The sequence below is a fragment of the Malania oleifera genome, chromosome 13 (assembly GCF_029873635.1).
Source record: "Malania oleifera isolate guangnan ecotype guangnan chromosome 13, ASM2987363v1, whole genome shotgun sequence".
NCBI lineage: Eukaryota > Viridiplantae > Streptophyta > Magnoliopsida > Santalales > Ximeniaceae > Malania > Malania oleifera.
Window position 1 is genome coordinate 80,168,589 of NC_080429.1, and position 26,660 is coordinate 80,195,248.

At 33.2% G+C, this 26,660-nt stretch overlaps 2 protein-coding genes across 2 annotated transcripts in view; one reads left to right on the forward strand and one right to left on the reverse strand.

Annotated features, from left to right (window-relative positions):
- Window positions 1–2,480: 2,480 nt before the first annotated feature.
- Window positions 2,481–11,772, forward strand: LOC131146129 (DNA-directed RNA polymerases II and IV subunit 5A-like). Its single transcript, XM_058095483.1, has 5 exons — window positions 2,481–2,715; window positions 7,899–8,107; window positions 8,654–8,833; window positions 10,713–10,826; window positions 11,425–11,772. Exons 2-5 carry the CDS (start codon window positions 7,907–7,909, stop codon window positions 11,548–11,550), a joined length of 621 nt encoding a protein of 206 aa, XP_057951466.1. The 5' UTR covers window positions 2,481–2,715; window positions 7,899–7,906; the 3' UTR covers window positions 11,551–11,772.
- A 6,274-nt stretch (window positions 11,773–18,046) lies between these two features.
- The window catches only part of LOC131146130 (agmatine deiminase), a 43,228-nt gene continuing 34,614 nt past the window's right edge, over window positions 18,047–26,660 (reverse strand). Inside the window, exons 9-10 of the mRNA XM_058095484.1 lie at window positions 24,745–24,903; window positions 18,047–18,413 (exon numbers count right to left, since the gene is read on the reverse strand). Of these exons, the coding sequence (XP_057951467.1) occupies window positions 18,306–18,413; window positions 24,745–24,903 (267 nt within the window). The 3' untranslated portion in view covers window positions 18,047–18,305. The remainder of the gene's footprint in view (window positions 18,414–24,744; window positions 24,904–26,660) is intronic.

Here is a 26,660-nt window from a genome sequence, read left to right on the forward strand (position 1 = left end):
TAAAGAAAGAATGGAAATTGAGAAATAAAGAATGATAAAATTGAGAAATGGAACCGTGTGAGTTGATAATATACATATTTGAGGCGAAGTGAAACTCTCCGCCTGAGGGCTTGCTGAGTAAGGTGAGTGCCCTGATAGGTATCATATGTGGTTATACGTGGTTGCATAACGTGTTAGGCAGAGAGAAGCTACCTGTATGGGCGGGTAATCTTCCCTATTCTCAGGAATTTCGCGGTAAATATGTGTTGAAAATTATTGAAATTGAGAAATGGTTTTAAAGCTTATAAAAGCTTGTGTTGTATATCTATATGATTATAAGAATATGTATATCAGTGTGTTTTCTTAGATGAAACAATGATTTGAAAAGTAAAGTGTATTATAATTGAACTCATATGACCACACACTGTAAATAATTTATTCCTTCTTACTGAGATATGTCTCACCCAATTTATCTAAATTTTTCAAGGAATAGAGATCGATCGGGTGATAGAGCTCCGTGATAGTAGGGAGCTGGAAACCTGAGATACAGGATGAGTTTGGACTAGGAAGGTGTGATTCCCTAGGGTTGTATTATTTTTGGGTATGAGATAGTATTGTGTATGTGTGTATATTGATACTTTAGATATTATATTCTGACTGATATGTATATATTGTCTTCCGCTGTTAAGTTGTATAATAAAATAACTTTTTACCCGGTACCCAATGCGGGTCGGGTCATACGAATGATAGTAGGATTGTTGACGTGGCCAATTTGTGGGTGTTGTGGATGATGTGTAATTATTTATTTATTATTGAGAAAAAAAATTGTATGAAAATTGGGGCGTCACAAATAATGTTAAATAATAATTCACAATCAGTGTTAGAATTTCAAATAATATTAATAATAATAGCTAACAATAATAATTCACAACTACTGTAGAAATCTCCACATTTCAAATACCTAAATTTCACAAAATCGAAAGGAAAAGTGAAGAATCACAAAAAATAAATAATATTTTGATGGATTTAGAATTTTTGTTTTCTAATAGTGGTTGGAGGGAATACTCTGTTGTAAATTTTATTTTCATCAAATAGTTCAGGTTTCATTTGTAATAATATATAGTTGTTTAAAATTTTTAGGTAAAAATGTTGTAAAATGCCTAAATTTGTAAATAAAAGTGAATTGTTGCATTTCATAAACTTCTTTTTTATTTTTTGTTGAAGTTCTTTTCCATTTTTATAGGTAGTTTATGGAATTACGTATCATTCAAAATGTACAAGAAATATTACCAAAGTTTTTATAGCCTTGATTTATGTGATTTAAATTCTGTTATTGAACTTTATATTTTTTGTAAAATGTTTTTCCATGTGTGACATGAGGCAGTAGCAGGGTTCAGGAAAAGAATAGAAAAGACAATTTCACAATCTTTTTGACTGAAAATGAGAACTATCACAAAAATTTTTTTAATAGGGCGATAGCTCTAAAAAGACAAACTGTCTGTCTTTTCTTTTAGATAACAAAAAATACCATTTGCGCGGCCGCGGGGAGGGGGGGGGTGATGGTTAGTTTTTTTGACATTAAAGAAAGGAATTCAATTAGGGATATCATAAACATTGGGGTTACCAATCATAGATTTTATTGAGCAACTATAGACACACATACACACACATGAAATGTGTACTAATTCGTACATACAACATAAAAATATAGTCAAACATCACAAACTCCAATTAAAAATCTCTATGTCAATAAGGGAAAGTTTGAAGGCTTTAAGTCAATTAATTTGAAGGCTTTTGTGTTAGTTCTTATGCTTATGAGAGAATTTACTCTGTAAGTTAGTTGGGATCGTGGATAGTGAGAGTTCGTCTGTGAGCCAGCATGGACCGTGGATGGTAATGGAGATGTATCCCGGAATCAGGTTGGCTGAACACCCAACTAATGCACGGAAGTTGTGTCCGCATTCTGGACTTTACCTGATCAGTATGATTTAAGAGGAGGACGTTGATCCGTAGGTTTGGTTTCGCACTAGGGGATCCGAAAGACTTGTTGGTGGCTGGAGTTCCTATGTAATAAAAAAAAAAAGGGAAAAAAAAAGAAAAAAGAAAAATCTCTAACCTTGAATTTGGTTTGCAGAATATCTACTCCTAACATAAATGAGTTATAATTAGTTATATAAAAAATTATATTGATATTATAAAATAAATATTAATGTGAAATTTTTTTAATAAATTTATAACAAAAAAATAATTACTTTCAAATTTACCCTATAAATGCCTCTTATTTCTTGTTATACTTTAAATAAAATAATATAAAATATATAATTTATTATTTATATTTTAAAATTTTTATTATATTTTATTTTTTGTATGGAATAGCTATTTTGCCAACTAAGCTAGCAGTATAAAATAATACAATTAATCTTATTTTTTAATTTTCCAAAACACTGCTTCTCTAATCAAATTAAAATAGTTTTTAATTTTAATTTATTTTCTTTACAATTATTCATTTTCTAAATTAAAACCAAAACTTGGAGACGGCTATTTAGGCGAAGGGCAGACGCTCTGGAGCTCTTTCTTCTCTTTGTTTTCTGCGTTTGGGGCTCCTCATCGCCTCACTGTTTCTCTCATTTTTTTTTCTCCATCGTCGTCTTAGAGCGAGAGAGAGAGAGAATCAACGCTGGCCGCTCCTCCAAACGTCTATTGAACTTGCGATCACAATCTCTAATTTCTTCCCAGGTAACAAATATGTCTTCGTCCCCCCCCCCCCCCCACCAATTTGTTGAAACTTCATGGATAGCTTTGAACTGAAAGCCAATCAATCGATGAACTGAAGCCTGGATTTATGAATTGAGATATATATATAGTTAGGTAGTCTTATTTTTATTCAATAATTTTATTAAATTGCTGTAATTTGATTAATTATATGATGATGTTCTTGCAGTCTTGAAGACTTGCTGCTATTTTATTGAAAAAATTATACATTGTTTTATTGTCTTTTTTTTTTTTTTTTTTACTAAAAGATTATGTTCTTGACTCGCTGCTATTTTACCGTGGTAACAACATTGCTGTGATAAAGTTTTACTGAAAAATTGTTGCTCTATTTTATAAATAGAATTGTTGAAATTTTGAAAATAGATTGGTGTGGAATGATAAAATATTGTTGCTGAAAAATTAATGTCGAAAAGGTGGTCTTATTTTATAAAGAGGATTATTACAGACTAGATTGTTGTTGAACAAGTCCAGAGTTTTGAAAAGGTTACTATTTGTACAGACCTTTTCAGGTCTTTGTAGCATGGCACAAGATGCAAGAATCTGGACATATTGGGATTAAATTGCTCATTTAAATAAGACTATTTAGTATTATTTAATTTTTTAAATCATATAACACTAAAATATTAATTAAAGAATGTTAAATAGAAAGTATTAATAAAAATTTTAAAATAAATAATAATTATATATTATATTATTTTGTTTTATATTATATATTAATTACATGTTGAAATGTATAATATTATTTACAGAATAATAATACATATTCAAACAGTACTTATACAAGTGGTATCTAAACACTACTTATTTTGTAAGTACTTAATATTCTTTACTTATTTTTATACACAACCAAAGAGTTACTTTTTTCAAATAAGTTCTTATTATCAGTACTTGTCTGGATAAGTACTTTTTCCAAAAAAAGTACTTTTCTGTAAGTGGTTCCAAATGATTCCTAACTTTAAAGAAAAAAGGATTGATTATAAAAGCCCTTTAATTTTGTTGTAGATCAACAAACATATTTCTTACATGCATAAATTGATGCAAGAAAAGGTGGGACTTGGGGAATTGTCTCAAATTATTCCCCTATTCCCTTTTCTTTTTATTCAGAATTTCTTTTTTATAGGATTTAGGGAGTGTTGTTTTGAAATTTTTTTTGTGATATTTAGTTGATGTCCTGTCTATTTGCTGCTTGCTTACACATATAGAAACATGTATATGTGCAGGAATTTTAGTAACTCGGAATATTCATAATCGATCAATTACAAAGATACATGGCTGGGTCTCTACCAACTCCGCATGTGATGCACTTAATGTCCTATTTTTTCACACACAGCTGGTCCCAAACCCGGGTAAAGGAGGAGGGTTGCATTAGGTAGCTGACAGTTAGTGTAAAATTTGTTAGATCACTATGATATGAATCCTTATCGAATATTTGCTGGGGCGTCCCTTACGAGTGATGCGTTGCACTTGTATCACCCGGGTGTCGCGAAAAATGGGCAAGGGTGGGTTAGGACGTCGCCCCGAAGCGACGCGCCGTGTCGGCGCCTGGTACGGTGTCAAATATGCGAGGGTTCCTACATCATTCTGGATGTGGCCAGGTAAAGATGTTAGTTCAAAAAATTAGGATTAGATTAGAAACTTGGAATATAGGGACGCTTATGGGTAAAGCATGGAAATTGTGGACATAATGATCAGAAGAAGAATTAATATAATTTGCCTTCAAGAAACTAAGTGGATGGGGGAGAAAACTAGAGAAATTGATAAATCAGGATTTAAACTTTGGTACACTGGAAAAGAAAAACATAAGAATGAAGTAGGAATTATTATAGACAAAAACTTAAAAGATAGCGTTGTTGATGTAAATAGAGTAGGGGATACAATTATAAAAATCAAGATGGTATTAGGACAAGAGATAATAAATATCATTAGTGCTTATGCTCCTTAGGTCAGCTTAGTAGAAAATCTTAATAGACAATTTTGGGAAGATATGGATAGTATTATACAAGGCATACCAAGGACTGAGAAAATTTTATAGGAGGAGATTTGAATGGACATGTCGGAAGGGATAATAAAAATTATGAGAGGATACATAGAGCATATGAATATGGAGACAAAATGAGCATGGGAAAATGATCTTAGACTTCGCAACGTCATTTGATTTTAGTATAATGAATAGTTGCTTTAAGAAAAAAGAAGAACACTTAATAACCTTTAAAAGTGGACAAAATAGAAGTCAAATAGATTTTTTTTTTTAACTAGGAGGGTAGATCATTTATCATGCGAGGATTGTAAAGTTATTCTAGGTGAAAGCCTTACCACGCAACATAAAGTCTTAGTGTTAGATATATGTATTAAAAAATGGAAGAAAAAGGATAAAATAAACCAGTGTAAGAGAACTAGGTGGTGGAACCTAAAAGGAGAAAATATAATCAAATTTAAAGATAAAATGATCAAAGATGGGGATTGGACTATAGAGGATGGGATAGATACAAATACTTTTTGGAGTAGATTAGTTAGCTCTATTAAAAAGATGGTAAAAGAGATTTTAGGTGAATCAAGAGGAAGATTCTTGAATAACAAAGAAAGTTGGTGGTGGGATAAAGATGTATAAAAAGCCATAAAGACAAAAATAATTTGTTATAAAATGTGGCAAAAATGTAGAAACAGGGATTACTTTGAAAAGTATAAGGAGGCAAGAAAAGATGCAAAAAAGTCTGTTAGTGAAGCTAAATACAGATAATTTAATAGTTTGTATGATAGATTAGATATAAAAGAAGGGAAAAGAGATATATTTAAACTTGTTAAAGTTAGAGAAAGGAAGAGTAAGGACTTAGGAAATGTAAAATGTATAAAAAGTGATGATGATATAGTCTTGGTTAAGGACGAAAACATTAAAGAAAGATGACGAAGTTACTTTGGTGAGTTGTTTAATGAAAACCAAATAGAAGACTTAAACTTAGAATTGTCAAATGAACAAAAGATTAAAAATATGAGATTTATTCGCAAAATTAGAGTTAACGAAGTTAAGTTTGCTCTAAAAAAGATGAAAAATGGGAAAGTTATGGGACCAGATAACATCTCAATTGAAGTTTGGAAATGCTTAGGTGATAATGGATTTATATGGTTAACTAATTTATTTAATACAACTATAAAAATTACGAAAATTCTAGATGAATGGAGGAAAAACACTTTGATACCTATATACAAAAATAAAGGAGATATTCAAAATTGTAATAATTATAGTGGAATTAAACTTATGAGTCATATGATGAAACTATGGGAAAGAGTAGTTGAACAAAGATTAAGGTTAGAAACGAAGGTTTCGGAAAATCAATTTGGTTTTATGCTCGAGAGATCTACCACATAAGCTATATATCTTTTAAGAAGATTAATAGAAATGTTTAGGGGAAAAGAAGAGGGACTTGCATATGATATTTATTGACCTTGAGAAAGCATATGATAAGATACCTAAGGAAGTTCTATGGCGGGTTTTAGAAAAAAAGGGTGTATGTAGTAGGTATACTGATGTCATTAAGGATATGTACGATGGAGTAATGACTAGTGTAAGGACTCTAGATGGAGAAACTAGAGAATTTCCAATCACCATAGGTGTATATCAAAGATCTGCTTTGATTCCTTATCTTTTTGCTTTAGTGATGGACCAATTGACTAAGAGTATTCAAAAGGAGGTCCGTGGTGTATGTTGTTTGCAGATGATATTGTATTAATTGGTGAAACTAGGGACGAAGTAGAGACTGAGTTTGAATTATGGAGAGAAGTTTTGGAATCTAAAGGCTTTAGGATAAGTAGAAATAAGACAGAATATGTGAAATGTAATTTTAGTAATGATAGGAAGAATATTGGAGATAAAGTTAAACTTAATGATGAATAAATAAATAGCACTTGTAGAATTTGATACCTTGGATCTATTATGCAAGTTGAATGAGAAATTGAATATGATGTAATGCATAGAGTTAAAGTAGGTTGGGTAAAATGGAGAAATGCTTCAAGTGTGCTTTGTGATCGTAGAATATCCTTAAAATTGAAAGGGAAGTTTTGTAGGACAGCTATATTGCTTAGATGGATGAGTGGTATAACATTGCAAGATAAATTAAGGAATGAACATATTCTCGGTAAGTTAGGTATAGCTTCTATAGAAGATAAGATAAGGGAGGGACGATTCAGATGGTATGGATACTTGCAACGTAGGCCACATAGTGCACCAGTGAGGAAGAGTGAGTTCATTACTGTGGGGGGCAGTAAAAGGGGTAGGGGTAGACCTAAAATAACTTGGGGAGAGATTGTGAGTAAGGATTTAATATTCCTGAATTTGTTCAAAGAAATGATCGATGATCGCATAAATTGGTGTAAAAGGATTCATATAGCTGACCCCACCTAGTGGGACCTAAGGCTTGGTTTTGTTGTTGTTGTATGACTGGGCCTCTTTCAATCCTGATCCTGAGATGTTCTAGAGGGTCTTGGGTTGGTGAGCTTGAATGAGGGTTCATTAAGGGAATCATGATCCCTTAGCCTTTTCCAGGGCAGCTCAAGCGTTCGCATGTTTCCTGTGTCTCTCTCTCACCCTAACCATCTATCATGATTCATGACTCTAAATAATTCAATAATTTACTGTTTTCTCATTGATTGAGATGTGACTTGGTATTCTCTTATTGGAAGATGACATCTCACATCATTTTGCCTCATCCCCATAGATACACCCCATCATTCTTGAATGGCAACCTTTTGACATTTAAGCAATTGGGCTCTCTTTCTCTTTCCAATGTCCTCAGTTTGAATTCCCACTAGTTTGAGGAATTACTTTAACCATCAAAACACCTTCACCTGCCAGCATTCAGGCTTGAGTTTCTTGGGAATTGCCTTGTTCTCATCCCTTGGCCCTGTCCAAACATCTATCACTTGTGTGCAACAAAAACTCTCCTCCCCTCTCGAAAACCCCCTCAACACATTTGAGTCAAATTTAGAAAAGGAAGCCTGTACATTCTGTAGAACTGTTCCTGCATTACCAAGTCTTATACTTTGTTAAAAAAATCAGTCCATTGTTTTTTTACATAGCATTTTGTAACCATTTTGTTTCCATAAGTTTATCACAACAGCACCAAATTGACTAGCTCTTTACCGATGCTTACCAGGTGAGGAGATGTCTACATCAGATGAAGATATCACTAGGCTACATAGAATTAGAAGAACTGTGATGCAAATGCTGAGGGATCGAGGTTATTTTGTTGGGGAATTTGAAGTTAATATGACAAAAAGACAATTTATTGACAAATATGGGGAGAACATGAAAAGGGAAGATCTTGTTATCAACAAGGCAAAGCGGGATGATAGCTCTAGTCAGGTATGCTATGCATTGTTTTCATCATCTGTTTTTTAAGTTTAAAAGATATTCGTTATCCTCAGTTATTTGCAGCTGTTATCTTAGTACAGAGGGTATTTAGACGCTCTAGTTCTTTTCATGTTTAATTGTTGTTGGAGTTGTGTATCCTTCTTTTTTATTTCTTAGCTGAAGGCATGAAGCTACTGTGGCTTGCAGTTAAGGGAAAAAATTTGTTTTAGTTACAATGATGAAGAAAGATAAAGTGTTTATTACCTCATTTTTACCCAAGATTTTTGGTCTTAGGTCATCTTTTGCAGTGTGTGCACAAGAATTTCTTTCTATATATTTTGTGTTCTTGTGAATTCATAAGCTATTCACACAGTTATTGAAGTTAACTTTTGCATCTGCAACTTAGTAAGAGGTTGGGTAATTTTCCCCACCTCTGGTTAAGGTTTTTCCTCCATTTGAAATTTCATGTTTTGTAGAACTTGTGTTCCATATGCTGTTGTCCTGTTAGTCTCTCTATTCTTTTTGTTTTTCTAGTCACTGGTGGTTCTTCTTGGTCAGATTTATGTTTTCTTTCCTGAGGAGCAGAAGGTTGGGGTTAAGACGATGAAGACTTACACAAATCGGATGAAGTCAGAAAATGTTTTCAGGGCAATCTTGGTTGTCCAACAGAACTTGACGCCCTTTGCCAGGACATGCATAAATGAAATATCTGCAAAATTCCATTTGGAGGTTTTCCAGGTATAAAAAAAAAATGCCTTTTCAATATTATAAAGACAAGAGTTTGGCTGTTAGAACCTGCCAGCCCTTGTGCAATGTTTTCATGTCAATAATATATTGAATATCAGCAGCTTTATCCATCCCAAAAATCTGAATTCTTTAATATCAGCAGCATAAGGGCAATACATTTTAACTGCCATATAGTTTGTTCCTATCTCATGAATATCTTAGGCCAAGTATTGACTCATTTAAATGTGTGCCATTTTGACAAATGAGGGTCATCTAAATGAGAGTCATCATGTTGCTTAGATGTTTGATGGATTGAATGGGTAGGATCATTTTGGAAAATTGTATTTTCCATGTTGGAATCACATTTGCAAGGCTTTGTTGATGGGAAGGCATTCACCATTCATATGTACTGCTGCTACTGCATGCCTTGCTATTTGCTAATAGAACAACGTTGTCATTTGCAGTTGTGTTTAAAGTTTTACATGCATACTATCATTTGTTTATTTTGTGGTAGTTTTTTACTCCCATGTAGTGGTTTAAGCAACTTTTTTGTAAGTCATATGATTAAGGACTGTCCATTGAATCAACAATGGCATATGGTGTACAATGGTGTTAAAATTGGATTTTTGATTAATGTACTGTGAAGTCAGATAACATGTGTAATGGTGTGATTTATGATTTCATGCTAATTATTTATACAAAAGATTGCCTTACAAAGTAGTAGAAAATGTTAAACTTGTATTTCAGTAGGAAAATTAACAAGCCAAGCAAAAAAGAAAAAACTAAAGAAAAATTATTAACACAAGCATACGTAAGTTGAAGATTCTGAAAAAAGAAAGACAAGATGAAGGATGTCTGTTAACGAAATTTCAAAGCCTTCAGTAGTTCAGCATAATAGTTTAGGGCCTGTTTGGAGAAGGACCAGCTTAATTTTCAGTTTTGCAACATTTGATTTAAAAAACTGGAAAATGATAAAAAGTTTTGGCGCCATTCACTTGTGTAAAATAGTTTTATTTTCCATCCAATTTTTCAATTACTACAAAGAAAATGCCACCTGGTTTTCCAATTTTCTAAATTTGTATTGGAAAGTTGGAAACCGTCTTTCTATTGTTTTTTAGATTTCTGCCTTGTTATATATATTTTTTAAAAATTGAAAAGCAATTTTTTTTTTGTATTTTTAAAAAATCTACAAAAGAAATATGAAAACTATTTTTCATAACTGAACAAACTCTTTATTACAGACCTTGAAAAACTGAAAATATGCTGCATTTTTATATTTGTCTACTATGTAACTGGAAAGATTATTAGTGTTCTTTAAATGAGCAATTTAATCCCAATGTACCCAGATTCCTGCATCTTGTGCAATGCTACAAAAGAACCCAAAAGGTCTGTAAAAATAGCAACCTTTTCAATATTGTGGACTATTTTGGGAGATTTTAAATATTGTATGTCTGTGCTTACATATAGTTTTGACAAATTCAATTGATTAGGATGCTTTCATCTCTAGTAATTATTTGTGATTTGATGGCTGCCCTGTTTGGATTAGACAGTGCTCATGAATTCTCTCTCAAAATGGTTTTTGGCGATCTGGTAAGCTGGTGCAGTACCTTGTCAACAGAATCTCTGGAACAGAAACAAGATAATTGTTTGGCCTAATTTAAGTTTTAAAATTGTTTTCAAGAGATTTTCAGTGTACCATGACTTGGTATTTTTTGGTTCTGCGACTCTTTTGGGTACCATACAGCTTAACTGGAATACTTTTTCTTTTCATTTTCTCCTTGGGTCATCTTTCGTATGCAATAAATGCTGTTATAGTTATTGTGTTGCTTATCAGGATTAATTGTTGGACTTAAAAATAGGATATTAATGTTTATCAACTCTCTGGATACAGGAGGCTGAATTGTTGGTCAACATTAAGGAACATGTTCTTGTTCCTGAGCATCAAGTTCTTGCAGATCAAGAGAAGAAGACTTTGCTGGAGAGGTATACTGTCAAAGAAACACAGGTGAGTTTTGAGCAATTTAGATGTCACTTGTTGAATTTTTTATGGTATGAAGATGAAATTTTTATTGGACGAAGGCAATCAAAGGAGAAAAAAACTGGTGAATAGAGAAATTTCTTTATCCAAATTGTAACATTAGAAGTGTGCAGATATAATTAAGCAAGGTGGTTGGCTAATGGATTGTCATTGTGCTTGATATGGGGTGAAGAGCAACCTTGGGATTGATTTCTGATATACCTGTAGCTCAACACGGATTATATTTATGAACCCCTTCACACATAATGAACTTTCCTTTAGATAGAGCTATTAGTAGGCTACCTCGTGAACTACAAACAATGGGCATATTAATTGTCACGCCTTTTGTTTCTATGCATATTGAACATTGTAAGCAAGTTGCCATGCTTCAATATTGTCATGGGTTTGTATGTTAGTATAATGCAGATTTCAGTTGCTTTTTTGTCAACTTTGAGCAAGCTATTATTATCCTTAATGTTACGATGGATCTGGGTTTGTCTAATGCACATTTCTGTTCATTCTCCATTTGAATTTGCACCAAATACTGATATCTCTGTTGCTGTACTTTGGATTGGATGGGATTCAGCTACCTCGGATTCAGGTGACAGATCCAATTGCAAGATATTACGGGCTGAAACGTGGGCAAGTTGTGAAAATAATCCGGCCAAGTGAGACAGCAGGCCGATATGTCACCTATCGATACGTTGTATGAGCTTTCTTTAGCACTATATTTTATTGAAATCCTCTTATCTCTCAGTTTTTGTTATAGAGTTGACTTTTTTGTTTTAGTTGAGGCCTTGAACGGTAGGGTACTCTCAAACTATATGGTTGACATAAATTGACGAAATGTAACCATGATGCTGCCAAACTTTGGTGGAACTCTTTATTTTCGTTCTTCTTTTTTAAAATAAAAACATAGAGGTTAGATGAACTACATCTATGGCCCCGTTTGGAATATGAATAACACTTGAGAAAGAAATGAAAATTCAAACCAACTTATATTTTCATGTTTGGCTATCAGACAGGAAATAAGATTTTGGTTTTATGCCTTCTTATATTTGATTTCTTTTAATTTTTTTATCATGTTGAAATATAACTTTCTCTTTAACAGTATTTCATTTAAAGAGAGTACAATGGAAAACAGTTTTTTTTTTTCTTATTTTTTCGTTCTATTATTCAAATAAAATTCTTGATCCAATTTGAGAAAGGTGGAAGTGAATATTCACTAAGGTGGATGTCGTTAAGTTTTGCAAGTCTATGAAGGGGGTGGCTTAATGGTTTTGCATATGGAGGGATTTATATATTGGCAAATATGCTTGCATTTGGGCACGGCTGGTGTAGGCAACAGATTAGTCTGATGTAGGGAACTGATTAGTCTGGGCAAAATGTCGCAAAATGTCTTGGATACAGTTGTTAATCGTAAAAATAGGCTTGCATTTTGCATGGAGCAACTTAAATGTAAAATTAAAGCGGACAAGGGAATCCACCCGTATTGTATGAAATGTGAATGAAAATGTTTGCAAAAATACAAACTAATCATATATGTTAATTACATATACTGTAAGAAGCACTAATTAACGAGAAACACTAGTGATTATGTATTGACGATTTTTGAGTCAAAAGATCCAACATGAGCCAAAGTAAGATTAAAGAAAGTTTCAAGTAAAAAATAAATAGAAAATATTTTTTCAAAAAAAATTGAAAGGAAAATTAGAGAAAAGAAATGTAAAAGAAAGAACTACTTTGTTGTTATTTAATTAATTATGAGAGAGAGAGAGAGAGAGAGAGAGAGAGAGAGAGGGAAAAAAAGAAAAGTAAAAAAAAAATAAATAAAAAAATTTATAGGCCAGATGTGTCTATACTTTATTATTATTTATTTGTGTCTATGTCTGAGAGAGAGAGAGAGAGACAGAGAGAGAAATAATGAGATGTTTGATTTGCAAATTGAAATATAGTAGTAAAGGAATTTAATTATTCTTTGGATATTTTAGTGTCTAGTGTTGTGTTCTTGGAATATATATATAACGCATGTTTGTATATGATATGCCTATACCAAAATAAAAGTCAAAACGATTCAAAAAGTAAGAATTTTCTCAAAATAAAAGCCTACTGATCCAGTATGACCCTTTTTTTTTTTCTACTATTTTATTTTGTGATCCTTAATATCAAAGAAGTTCGTAATAAGGCTTCATAATGCGAATTATATTTGAATCTCCTTATGTTGTACACTATGTAATAAGTATATGAGATGTCTATTTTCCATGTTTGTAATGCATGGGCGTAGATATTTTGTAAAGTGAAAATGTTAATGTGATTTGAATAAAATAGATTTTCCTGCAAATTGATTTCCTAAGATTTGTTCAAATTTTGGTTTTTATTTTAAACATGTAAATTCGTTTTGGAAGAAAAAGGAAGAAAATTTTTTAATATGAGAACATTTTTAATAATTCACCTAGACCCTTAAGGCACTCGGTTGGATATTCTTGGCAGAGGTACGACTAATCATTCTTTCAATTTTGGAACATGAAAATGGTAATCCTAAAAAATAGAGCACAGATCATGACATATTTATTTGAAAAGTTTTGTAAAAAACAAAGAGGCATTTCCAAGATATTCATAATACAATCTCGAACGATCATTTCTCAAAAAAAAAAACTCGTCATCCTATTTTCATGACCCACTTGAATACTATAGAAACATGGTCCATCGGTTCTAAGATAAATTTTTTACTTCCATTTATGCATAAAAACCATTACAATCTTTAGATGTGAACCCATTGCCCATTGTTTACAGTACTAAATCAAATTCTATCTTTCAATCGGTCTTAGTGTTCAATCTTTCAAAATTTTTTTGAGTCTATTGGATCGTTTTAGACTCAAAATTCCTTTTTTTTGAACAGATAGTTAATTTTATGATTTTCTTATGAACTCTATCGCAAAGCTTATTGTTTGCATAAATCATATATATACATCATCCAGTGAGTTCACAACCATTCATAAATTCAAGTCCTCCTGCCCTCCACTCTATTATCATTGTTATATGCATAATAGTATGAATTTTCCTTCATTTCAAATATGTATTTTAAATAACTAGAAAACTTAATCAAATAAAAAAAACATTAACTCACATCAAAATTGACCCAATTCTAATACTTAAAAAAATTCAATATTATGAACAAAAATTCAAAACTCTACTCTTCATAAGACAGTGAGGAAAAGCAGGGCCGACTACTCCTTTAGGCGATTGAGGTGTTCGCCTAGGGTCTCAAAAATTTTGGGGCCCCAAATTTTTTTTCTAATATAATAATATATTTTTGGGGTCTTAAATTTTTTTTAAATTAAATAATGTTAATATTATTTATCATGCTCTCTTCCCATACATTAACTTCCCAACTAACAAATAAATGCAATTTAATTCTTTTTTTTTCAAGTCTCATTGACATCCCAACTAACAACTTTATTATATTTCTAACTATCTATTGCTCTCATCTCTCTCTTTTAGAAAATCTTTCCATCTCTCACACTCTCTCACTCTCATCTCTCGGTGTCTCTATGATTTTTGCTCCGGCTCTTGTGTTCATCATCTTTAAGCCTCCGATTCTCTGTAATTTTCATCCATCCTAATTTTGATTTTAATGTTTGTGCATTATTTTTCTATTATTTTTACTCTGATTTTTTTTTTTTCTATTCTTTCTTAGATTTTGGAAGCTTTGAGATTAGAGCGTTGTATCCGGCAAGAATATGATATCTCTAAAGTCTCACTCGCCGATAGATTTGTAATAATAATAATAATAATAATAATAATCAGGTTATATTGTTTCAATCTATCATTTCTATAGATTTATTAAATTTATTTTTATTTGTTTACATAATTTGTCAATTTATAGTTAGTGTTAATTTTGAAATTTAATTATGTCAATGAGAAAATATGAATCCGAATATGAAAAATAAAAAAAGAAAAAAAGAAGAAGAATTAGTGTCATCTCAAAAGGAAGCTCTTGATAAATTTATTTTTGCATTTCAAAACGCTGGAAAAATTAATTTAAATAAAAATAAAAATAAAAATTAAACAAAATATTAAGGGTCATTGATTAAATTATTCGCCTAGGGCCCCATATTATGAATAGCCGGCCTTGCATGTTAAATAGACTGAAAAATTATCACGCATTTATTACCACAGGTGCATGTGCAATTCTGTCAAAAAAATTATCTTCCTTTGGGCCAATCAATTTTTACATACGTTACACACACATAAGCCGTTTATAATTTAAAACAAAATTGATTGTCACAGGAGCACTTTGGCGACTTGCTGTTTTAATCAACTTCGTTTCAAAACATACACACACACACACACACACACATGTCCTTAAAAATACCCATATTTGAATTTATTTTATAACTTCCATCCTTTGACCATCCTCCCTTTAAAAACTATTGGGTCATAATTTTAATTTGATTTGAATTTACTAAAAGATAAAATAAAAATTTAAACCAAATCTTTATCTCAAAAATATAATAACTAAATTTAAACTACAACTAAATATCTCAAGATCACCGAAAAGAACAAAATTTCCAAAATAGTTATTATTATTATTATTATTATTTTGGATCGAAATTTTCATATTAAAAAAAAAACAAAAATTTATTCAAATCAACCCAAAATTGAGAAACTATTTCCCAATTATTCAACATGAAGCCGGTCTGATACCACTTGTAAGAACTTAAAGAGTATTTTTTTTTAATTAATAAGAACCATCATCATGCCAGAATCAGTCATGTCAAATCATCAAGAACATTAAATTAAATGCGAAAGCATACCTAAATCCATAGTATTACAAGATGTGTTGAGCCGTGCGGTTGGCCTTCTAGATCAACACGTAATGTCCAGAGAATTCAATCTACGTTCTCTGTATTCTCTTTTGACGATAGGAAAACAGAAGAGAAATTATCGAACCGTCCATGTCATCCTGGGATCATAACCACTATATATATAACCGTTGACCATATATGTGTATTTCTGTTTTCGTCCATCATAAGAAACGAAAATAACCATTAAAGTATCTATACATTAAAGGTCCACAACCGTTTCGGATACATTAAAACCCATTATAATCCAAAATAACCGATCACTTTTAAATAGGGCATTTCCTTATTAGACAGTCCACAACACAATTGTTTCACATATATGCTCATAATTGAATTTTGATCCAACACCAAATCCCCCAAGTCCTAACTCCTTAAGCATAGTTACCGTTTTTGGTTCACTAAATGTGTGCCTCATCTACCATTAGATGAATTCCAAATGAATCTTCCAGATATTTTATTAATAGAATGACAAATAGATTAAGGAAGCCAAGTAGTTTGCGTTTAGAATAGAAGTTAAAAGTATATTGGGCTAGTATCACCCACCCTACCAAATTTAACAGACTGCCTATCCAAATGGATTTTTCCCCCCTTTACAAATAGAGATCTGCACACCCAACTAATTCCCGAGATCCTTGCCAACTTGAATATTAATAATGAAAGATATCTAGTCTCTACCCTCAAAGTAACAAAGGGGACATTGTGGCATTAGATTTGTTGAGATCCACTTTCAATCTTAAAGCATCACAGAACTTACAAAGAGTACAAGTAATAGACTTAACTTGAGAGTTGCAGCTTGGGTGAAAAGAAGTACCTCCTTTAAAAAACTTTTATTCATTGGCAAAGACAATTTCTCCATACACATGACAAAAAAGTTTAGGGTGAGAGGTGGTCACCTTACCATGACTTTAGGCAAACCATTCCATGAAATAGAGAGCATAGATTGATTTAGTTGATCTTGGGTTGAAAAAAGATTATTAGAAAAGTTTTCTAACTTATTTGGAGAAAATGTGTGTTTACCAATCCAAAGAAAGCATGACCATAGAATTCCATTGAAATAGGTGTACAACTAATCAACATAAGGTCCTAAAAGCATTGCAAAAGAATGCAATTTAGCAAATTACAAAGGAAATGCTACACAATGTAGTCGTGCTATACAACAATAGCACTATGCCTTCATGGGCCGGTGTCGTTAAGCATTTTCCTATACAATGGGATTACTCAAACTAGTACAAGTCTTTTTCCTAATCTAATTGTTTGGATAAAAAGAATGGCAACACTAGTACTAATAATCAAACTACAAAATATAAGTCTCCAATTCCTAAAATGCTTTCAACAGCTCATATTTCCCAATATAAAAAAAATGCATTACTATATATAATATTATGACCTCAACCTCCTTTGACACATGAATCTGTTTTACCTAGAAAGAATGGTAAAAAAAAAGGGCGGCCAAGCTGCTACTCGAGTCTTAATCCAATGGGCCGACCTTTCTACACAACCAGAGAACAGCAGCAGCAACAACAACGTATCTTAAGTCCTATTAAGTGGGATTGACTATATGAATCCATGTCTGTCTATTCACAAGATCAAAGGACATTATTGGTTTCAAATTTCATTTTCTTGAAACCTCGAGGGCGAGGGCCATTTCATGGAAGAGAATTGATCAAAATGTTCTTCAATAAAGAAATTAAGAAGCCAACAAATAGCTACTTATGTGAAGTACAATAGGCAGTTGGGGGAATTTTCAGATGAGAAGGATGTTTTATTCCAATGTAAACAACATGAAATTAATATTTTCTGCAACTGCTTCTTTTACTCATTCTCGACTCTCGTCTCTCTTAATTAATTCTCCTGCGTTTTCTTCTTTTTCAAGTAGTTGAAAGGATCAAGTGGCAAAATTTTCATATGAATTTCAGTTGTAAAATTGAGCCATTGCCTAATTTATGTCAATTGTAGTTTTACCAAATTAAGAACCAATATAATGTTACCGTGAAAATACATTTGCAGCAATGATGCTGTGAGGGAAGCAAAACAATGCCATCTTTGGATGGATGGGGAAGCGAACAATAGAAGCAGCATTGTTCTGTGACTTTGTCATGATTAAAATCACCGTAATTCTCTTTTTTCAAGGACTCCTCACTGTAGATGGCATCAAATTGTTCCTTGGGGAAAAAATAGTTTAGCATGAAACAAGCTAGGTCACCTAATATTTATGTGAGAACCAAAAATGATTCATCAGATTAGTCCCATTTTTTTGGTAATGAAATTTGCCCTCTCAAAGTAAGATCATTTCCAATTTGGCATTGTTCTGGTGAACAAAGCAAAACAATGGCACAAGTCATGTTCTCTTTTAAATGTATCCTTCTGATAAATCAAACCTCCTCACTGACCATGAATTCTCAATGAGATACACTGAAGATCAAAGCAGAATAGAAGTGAGTTCATCGTAGTCCCATATTATGATTAAAAGGAATGGGAAGAAGTAGAATCCCATATTCTTGTTATAATATGTGTCGGTGTTTGACATCTCGATGCCTTCACTTGAACAAGCATGCACTACCAGAAATACAGCCAACGTCACATGAAAAAGAAGTAAACCTTGTTAATCCTGTTTCTCGATGTTGAATGAGATGGCCGGCTGTTGCTGTGTGATGCAATGAATATTTCCACCTCCCAAAACAATCTCCCTTGCACCTTCAATTCCTACCACCTGAGCCAATCACCCACAAAAATAGTTTCATGTCATATGAGTGTATGAGATGAATTCATGCACAAGATCAATCTCACTCGAAGAATTTTATAAACATTTACACTTTCAACATCTGTGCTGGCTGCAATTTTCTTCATGAATCTATTCTGCTTTTGCAATGCAGCTATATCCTAGAAGATGGATCACATCTTCACATGCTTAACAAGCAAAATGAAAGGGCTCTTACCTAGACTTAGGCAGTAAATGGCTTCATGGAAAATAGGAAAAAGTCTCAACTTCATAACTAGAAAATTTTGGAAGCATTTTCCTCTTCATTCGTGACTCACAAAACTGGAATACATGCAACATTTCATTCTATCACAACAAATGGACTTATCATATGCTTGTTGAATTTTTTTTATTTTTTTAGTTTCAAATATAAATTTCATGGTTCAGTGATTTCCTCTAGAAGGGACTTCAGTTCTTATAAATTCAAAAAAAAAAAAAAAAATCACTTCCCAGATTTCATTCTTAATTTTTCTCACTTCTCAATTACCAATGTTTGCAAATTACAAATTCTCTTGCAGTCTGTCTATGAGGGTTTACTAGAAACATTCCTTCCTTTTCTACGTGAACTTTCTCTCCTCTAGAGTGGTAGGGTAGAATTTAGATAGTTATAAGAGATTCAATTGTTTAGTCATTAAGGAGCTCAAAAGAAAGGATAAAAAGAAAGGTCAATTGACAAGACAAAAGAGAGATAATTTGCAAGATAGGATCTCTATCTAATATATCAATTCAAAATATTGGACCGAAACTAAAAAGAAAAATTCTATCTGATTTGATTTGTCCTCAATTGCCATGAGATGATCATCTTAGCTTTGGTTCTTTTGTTGACGGGAGCTCCTATTACACTTGTAGTCTTTGAAGAAAGAGAACCAATTATGTAGCTTTACAGGATGCTAGACAAGATAGTCTAGGTACAAAGTCAAACAAGTCCAGATTAAGTCTTTGTTCCAATTTTTTTTTTATCTTACCTTAACCCAGTTTTAAGAGACTTAATCCCTTTGATTGAAATTCAGTTTGTACAAGAATCCTTATGCTCTTGTTTAGAATTCAGAAATCCATGGAGAACTAGTAGTTTGGCTACCTCATTTAAAGGATAGGGCCTAAGAGATAAGGAATACAGGGGTTTTTCTTTCATATTGCAGCTCAACTGCAAGAAGTAAAATAAAGATAGTCATTAACATCTAACCCTAGGGTCCTCAGCTACACTTAGCGTAGCCCCTGCGTGACAGATCAAAATGAGCTTTTGAAATTGCCCAGAAAAGAGCTGATTCAGGTTGCTGTAAAAATAGTGCTCCCTTTCAAAAAGGAGCTATTGGAAAGGAGAAACTGATCTCAGGTGTTTGGCTGAAAAAAAAGGTGACCTAGATAAAATATTACCAGATGTACATAATGCATGGGTAATTTTGTATATGAGAAAAAAAATGAAAAGAAGAAACCACAACACTCAGGGAATAGAATAGTTTGTTTGTTTTTTTTTTTTTTTTAATGTTAATTTTTTATGTATTAAGAGCGTCAAATTTGTAACTTATGAAAGCTCCCTTAAAAAGCTAAAAGTTAGCTTCTTAAAAGCTCATAAAGCTGTTTACCAAACAATCAAACAGTTCCACCCAATTTTTACTTCCAGAAATGAGTTCATCCAAAAAGGGAGGCCGAACTCACCACTGATCTTCAGGTTGAGTGGAAGGCATTAGAGCCTACAATAACAACAAAAACCACTAAAAATATCATATCAAAGCTTCTTTAATCTAAAGTTACAAAATTCGAATCCTGGTGCCCCCATTGTTATATTATTTTCAAAAAGAAAAAGCAAGAGCCCTGTGCTCTGTTTGCACTTGCAAGCACAACAGACTTTCACAAGATGAGGCTATTAGATTTTAAAGCCTACTCTTGCTCATTGGCTTAATGACTTTTAGCTTTCAGTTGAATGGTTTCTCAATAAAGATAGATGCACAGACAAGAAAATTGGGGTCGTCCCTTTGCATACATTTCACTCTAACAAAATAGAATGTGGTACCACTTACTGATGCAGGATAGCTTCTAGCTAGGTTAGTTCTCAATTCCAGCTGAAATAAAACCTAATGCATGAAGGCTTATTTATAGGCTTACGATGCTTGGAGGATATGCTACTTAATTCAAGAAACCTAAATGAACAAAACAAGTAGTTTCCTAAATAAAAATACACTAGAATCTTGCTTCCTAAATAATAATATCTTAGAATTTTGAAAATATGATCCTAATAAAACTATCTTAAATAAAACATATGAAAATACAATACAAATTAGGAAATTAAAGAATATCTGTTTGCAAGCTTCATTTTTCCGCTCAATTAGAAAAATATTTGACCTTGAATTTAAAAAATCCAAAGGATGAATCCTAATCGTGACCATGCTTGAGGGAGGCCAATGTCCTAGAATCAATCATGTCCAATGCAGAGATAAAGGTAGCATGGTTTTAAATATCAGTAGAGGGTAGCATAGCGTAACAGTAATGGGAGTAGCAGGAAGCACGAGTTGTCGATATTACATAACAGGAAGTGGGTGTAACAGCTGTGATTTTTTTTCAAGCACACAAAATCTTATGTGATTTGTTTATTTGCATATTTTAATCTCTAAATCCTTCTTAAAAAGAGTTTTGGTGCCTTTTGCATCCCCTAGTTAAACTTAATAATGTTGTTTAGTAAATATAATGTCAATAAATTTTGCTCTTGTTTTAAATTGCTATGGACATAAAATTTGATATTTTTTTTCCAGTAATTTCATTAATCATGTGTAATAAATTGATTAATAAAAAAAAATAGATCATACACTCCATTAATAAATTAGGTACATAAGCCATAAAAACAAGTTCCACTATTTCATTTGTTAAAAGTAATAGAATATAATAAATTTAGACCAACAAGTTATATTGTATAACTATAAGCGAAGCTTTAAAATTATAATGATTATATATTATAAAGAAAGTACTGACAACATAAAAGCGAAAAACAAGAAAAGAAAGGAAGGTTGAAGTTGAAAACTACATAAAATTTATATCAAATTAATAATATTTATCAAAATAAATTTTTTTAACATTAAAATTGTCAATTAATGCATCGCCTGTGAATTGTTAAAGCTTGATATACATTGTTGGCCCATAACTAATAGCTTAAGCTTTTAGGTAAAGTGGTAATCTAACATGGTATCAGAGCTGGTCAGGTCTAGGTTATAGTCTTGCTGCCCCCATTTATTATGTGCTGTTTAAACAGTTATTGTGTTCCCTGTAATGGGTGTTAATCTATTGTGTGTTTATCTCTCCACGTGCTGTCGGGCTGCATGTGTTAAAGCTTGATATACATTGTTGGCCCACAACCTAATAGCTTAAGCTTTTAGGTAAAATGGTAATCTAACATGAACATTAATAAAAATAAATAATTTTGTATCATCATTATCCTATGATAATCCCCTCCCCCCTCCCCTGCCCCAAGAATGGTTTATGAAAGGGAAAAAGGAAAATGTGAAGAAAAACTACATATATATAACAGCTGTTGTGGCTGTTGAATTTTCCTTCCACTGATTTAGCAGCGTGTAATGGTATCAGGATTCAGGAACCAGAAAAGCTGTTATGTAACGCCATCATGTCGCCACAACTATGTAAAACCATGAAAGGTACTCTCCATTTGTGTGTGTGTGTCTGTGGCTCTTTGGCTGGTTTAGCACGGTCCATCCAATCAAAAAGAGCCAGCTCAGTCCTGTTAGCTTAAAACCAAATGAGAGGTAGGGTTTTCTTCGTATTCCACAAACCTGCTAGTTTGATACTAGCATCAAGGACACAAAGCAACAATATTGCATTAATGAGTAGCATCCCTGTGTTAATGTTGTCGTAGAGCCAATTGCGGATGGGGAAAAGTGATCTTCATCGACAAGGTAGGAGTGTACAACCGGGGCGATTCGTGTAAGATGCATGGAGTTGTGGCGTGCTCTATCCTGAAGCTCGGCAACTGAAGAAACCAGATTTGGACGTGAAGTTGCAGGTGCCTGCGGTGGATGAAGCCAGCTCAAATGAGTCAATGAAGTGATCTTGATGGTATGAAACTACTATGAGTCGGCAATGATGAGTAGTTGTTAGTTTTCGGTGAAGATGACAAAGGTCTTTGATCTGCATAGTCTTTACAAGCAATGGCAAGGTCCAAAAAATGAACTTCTGCTAGGCAACAAGGAAGACTTCGATTGCTTCGAGGCTTTGATGCCCGGGTTAGGGCCGGAGGGGATCTGATGCGGCACAATATCTTTTTTTTTTTAAAGAAAATTCCTATGAGCCGACAATGGCGAGCTATTGCGAGTTGCCAACAAAGACGACAAAGATCTTCGATCTGCAGTGTCTTTACAAGCAAAGGCAAGGTCCACAATGGTGGTAGAGAATGATAAACTTCTGTTAGGCAACAAGAAGGGCTTTGAATTGCTTCAAGGCTTTCAAGCCCTGGTTGGTTCATTTGGCGCTGGAGGGGATCTGGTGCTGTGCATTTAAAAAAAAAAAAAAACATATTTCTATGGCTGGAGGGATGATAGAGATGGATGTTGAATGGTGATGGTGGCAGAGATGGCAGTGGATGCAAGGCGATTTAAGTTGAAATAGTGAACCCTATAAGTGGAAACTTGCAGACAACCCTGTTGAACACTGATAACCTCAGCTATTTGAGTTGAAATTGTTAACACTGTCAAAAACATTAACAGCCATGTCAGATGAGTCCATTGTGATACCAATTGATGCAGGACAACTTCCAGCAACTTTAGTTCAATCGGCAGTCTTTATAAGCGACAGCAAGGTCCACGATGGAGGTAGACAATGATAAACTTCCATTAGGCAATGACAAAGGCTTCAGTTGCTTCAAGACTTTGATGCCCAGGTTGATTTACTTGGTGCGGGAAGGATCTGGTGCTCTGCAATTTTATTATTATTATTATTATTATTATTCTTGTGGCTGGTTGGAAGTGGTGAAGGGGCAAGATAAATGTCGAATCGTGGTGGTGGAGGTGGCTGCAGACGCAAGGCGGTTTAAGTAGAAATCGTGAACCCTATGAGTTTAAGTGGGAACTCGCAGACAACCCTGTCAAACACTGACACCCATGGTGATTTGAGTTCAAATTTCAAACCCTGTCAAAAACACTGACAGCCATGTCAGACAAGAGCCTGTTCTTATACCACTTGCTGTAGGACAATGACCAGCAACTTTAGCTCAATCTGCAGTCCTTACAAGTAACAGAAAGGTCCATGATGGAGGTAGACAACAATAAACTTCTGTTAGGCAACAATGAAGGCTTTGATTGCTCCAAGGTCTGATGCCCTGGTTGGTTAACTTGGCAGCTAGAGGAAATCTGGTGCTGCGTAATTTTTTTAAAAAAAATATTCCCGTGGCTGGTTGTAAGTGGTGAAGGGGCGATAAAGATAGATATTGAATGGTGGTGTTGGTGCAAAAGGGGGCAGATGCAAGGCAATTTAAGTTGAACCCTACGAGTTTAAGGGGAAACTAGCAGACAACCCTGTCAAAAACACTGACAATGTCAGGTAAGAGTGTTCTAATGGCACTTGATGCAGGACAATATCCAGCAACTTTAGCTCTCATTTCTGGTCTATATAAAATTTAATACTAAAGATCTATTTATAGACTGACAATCCTTTTCTGCTAATTTACATGATCTTGGGCAATTTCCATTGAAAATTTAAGGTCTATTAAAACCTAAATCAGTATCTCATTTCAAGTTATTTAAGGTCTATTCCTACCCCTTCTATTGCCTCTAATAGTAACTAGCTCATACCTCTGGTGCACTATTTGGCCTAATGCCCAAACCATCTCACTTGCCCCTCTCTTATCTTATCTTATCTTCTATATATGCTATGCCGAACTTACTGCAAATATGTTCATTCCTTAATTATCTTTTAATGTTATACTACTCATCCACCTTAGCATCCTTATTACAGGAACATTTATTTTTTGGATATGTTATTTCTTAGTTGCCCGACATTTTGATCCATATAACACAATTGGTCTTATAGCATTTCTATTAAAACTTTCCTTTTTAATTTTAAGAGTATCCTCGGAAGATAAGTAAACTAATTTAAGACACCTGAATAAACTAAAATGCTAGGTTTCGGAATACTATTACCCTAGAATCTTGCGTCCAAAATAATAATATCCTAGAGCCTCAAAGATATGACCTAATAAAATTACTCTAACTAAAACAAACGAAAATATCAACAAAAAAAAAAATGAAAACTAAAATAGATTTCATTTGCACATTTCATCACTTACTTTATAATTTGGGAAGGCCAGAGACAAAACACGTACAGCTTCATCATCCCATTTTTGGTCCCCAAATTGTGGAGTGATGATCCCTCCATTGGCAATGTAAAAGTTTACATATGAAGCAGCAAGTCTAGTACCAGGAGGCCTTGGTTTAGCCTCACCATCCTGTGAAGAAAAAATTGATTAAACTTTGCCATAAGACAGGCTACCAGAACTTGATCAAAACACAAAGCTAGATGCAGCGAATTTGAGCCCATAGATGTTAACTATTAAATATTTAAAATTATAAAAGGAGACAGAGAATATTAAAAAAATCAGCATGGCTATGATCTCTTTCAACCATCTAAAAACCATAAAAATAATGCTCCATAAGACAATAGCTTTCAATGGCTGCACAAAGATTGGTTAATTGAGGATAATGCCCAAAAACAGCAGAATGATGCAGATAATTGTAAGAATAGTTTTTTAGGTTTTAAATTGCTCATAGTCATGGTCATAAATTTCCACGAAATTGCCCATTGAAATTTATTCTTTTCACCACCCTTAATATAAAAAATTAGCAGTCAATTTCTGTAGAAATTACCAGGAATCAACTGAAATTTATCAAAATTTCAAAATCTCAACAAAATTTGTTGAAATTTTAACTACATAATGAAATTTCCTTGAAATTCAATTTTGAGATTCAAAATCCAAATTGCAATTTATCCCTGAATTTATCTTCTTTTCTTATGGAAACTAAAGATCATTACACAAAGGATATGGATGGCTTTCAGACTTTTCAAATTATATGAAAAATTAAACTTCGATATTAAGAACAACATTTAAATGTGTGTCTAAATCATCTGTACTTGTAATAGAAAATATTTAACTGATTTGTGAACTCATTTATATTAATAGAATATGTTCAAAATCATTATTATATTACAATTATTGCATCTTATGCACCACATAACTGTCCTTGATGTAGTTTTTTCATAATTTTTTAGTCTAAATCTTGTATTATTATGTTTGTGAAGGTTCTATAGGCCGCTCATTCAACACATGTATCTTAGGCCCAAGTTCAGGAAATTGTGTTTGTATTAGAATCTCTTTGTATTACTTTGTGACTTTCTTTAGTATTTTGTAATTATGTGTTTAGTTGGGGTTATTTTGTAAATATGTGTTAGAAACTTAGAAGTAGTGGTATAAGTGCTGGACATGCAAGTTGATGCATGGTATGATTTGAAATCAGAATGGCTGTGCAGTTCCCCCCACCCCTCTCTCTGTCTCCCCATCCGCAGGTTCTCTTTTTCTTCCTTTTTCTTCTTCTTCCTCTCCCACTCTTTTCTGATTCCTCTCCCGTCTCTTTTCTGACTTGCAGTTGTTTATGTATGGTATCATTTGAAATGAGAATGGCTGTGCAGTTCCCCCCACTCTCTTCGTCTTCTTTCAATTCTCTCTCTATCTCTTAATTCTAATACTTGTTCTACATCAAATTGGTATGATGGATAGGACCGTCTACATCCTACAGGCCGCAGGTTCAGCACAATGTATTTTAGGCGTAGGTTTAGAAAATTGTGCTTGTATTAGGATCTTTTTGTATTACTTAGCGACTTTCTTTAGTATTTTGTACTTAAGAAAGTATTTTTGTAATTATGTCTCTAGTTGGGGTTATTCTGTAAATATGTGTTATTGGTAGTAGTGGTATAAGTGCTGGACATGCAAATTGATGTACAGTTAATCATTTTGAAATCAGAACAGCGGCAGTTTCCCTCTCTGTTTCTCTCTCTCTCGCAGGTTCCTGCTTCTCTTCTTCTTCTCCTTCTTCTTCTACTTCTTCCCTCTGTTTCTCTCCCTCAATTCTCTCTCTCTGTTTCTGAGTTCCAAACTTTTCCTACATCAAATTGGTATCAGAGCAAACCACAATCACCACACAGCCATTC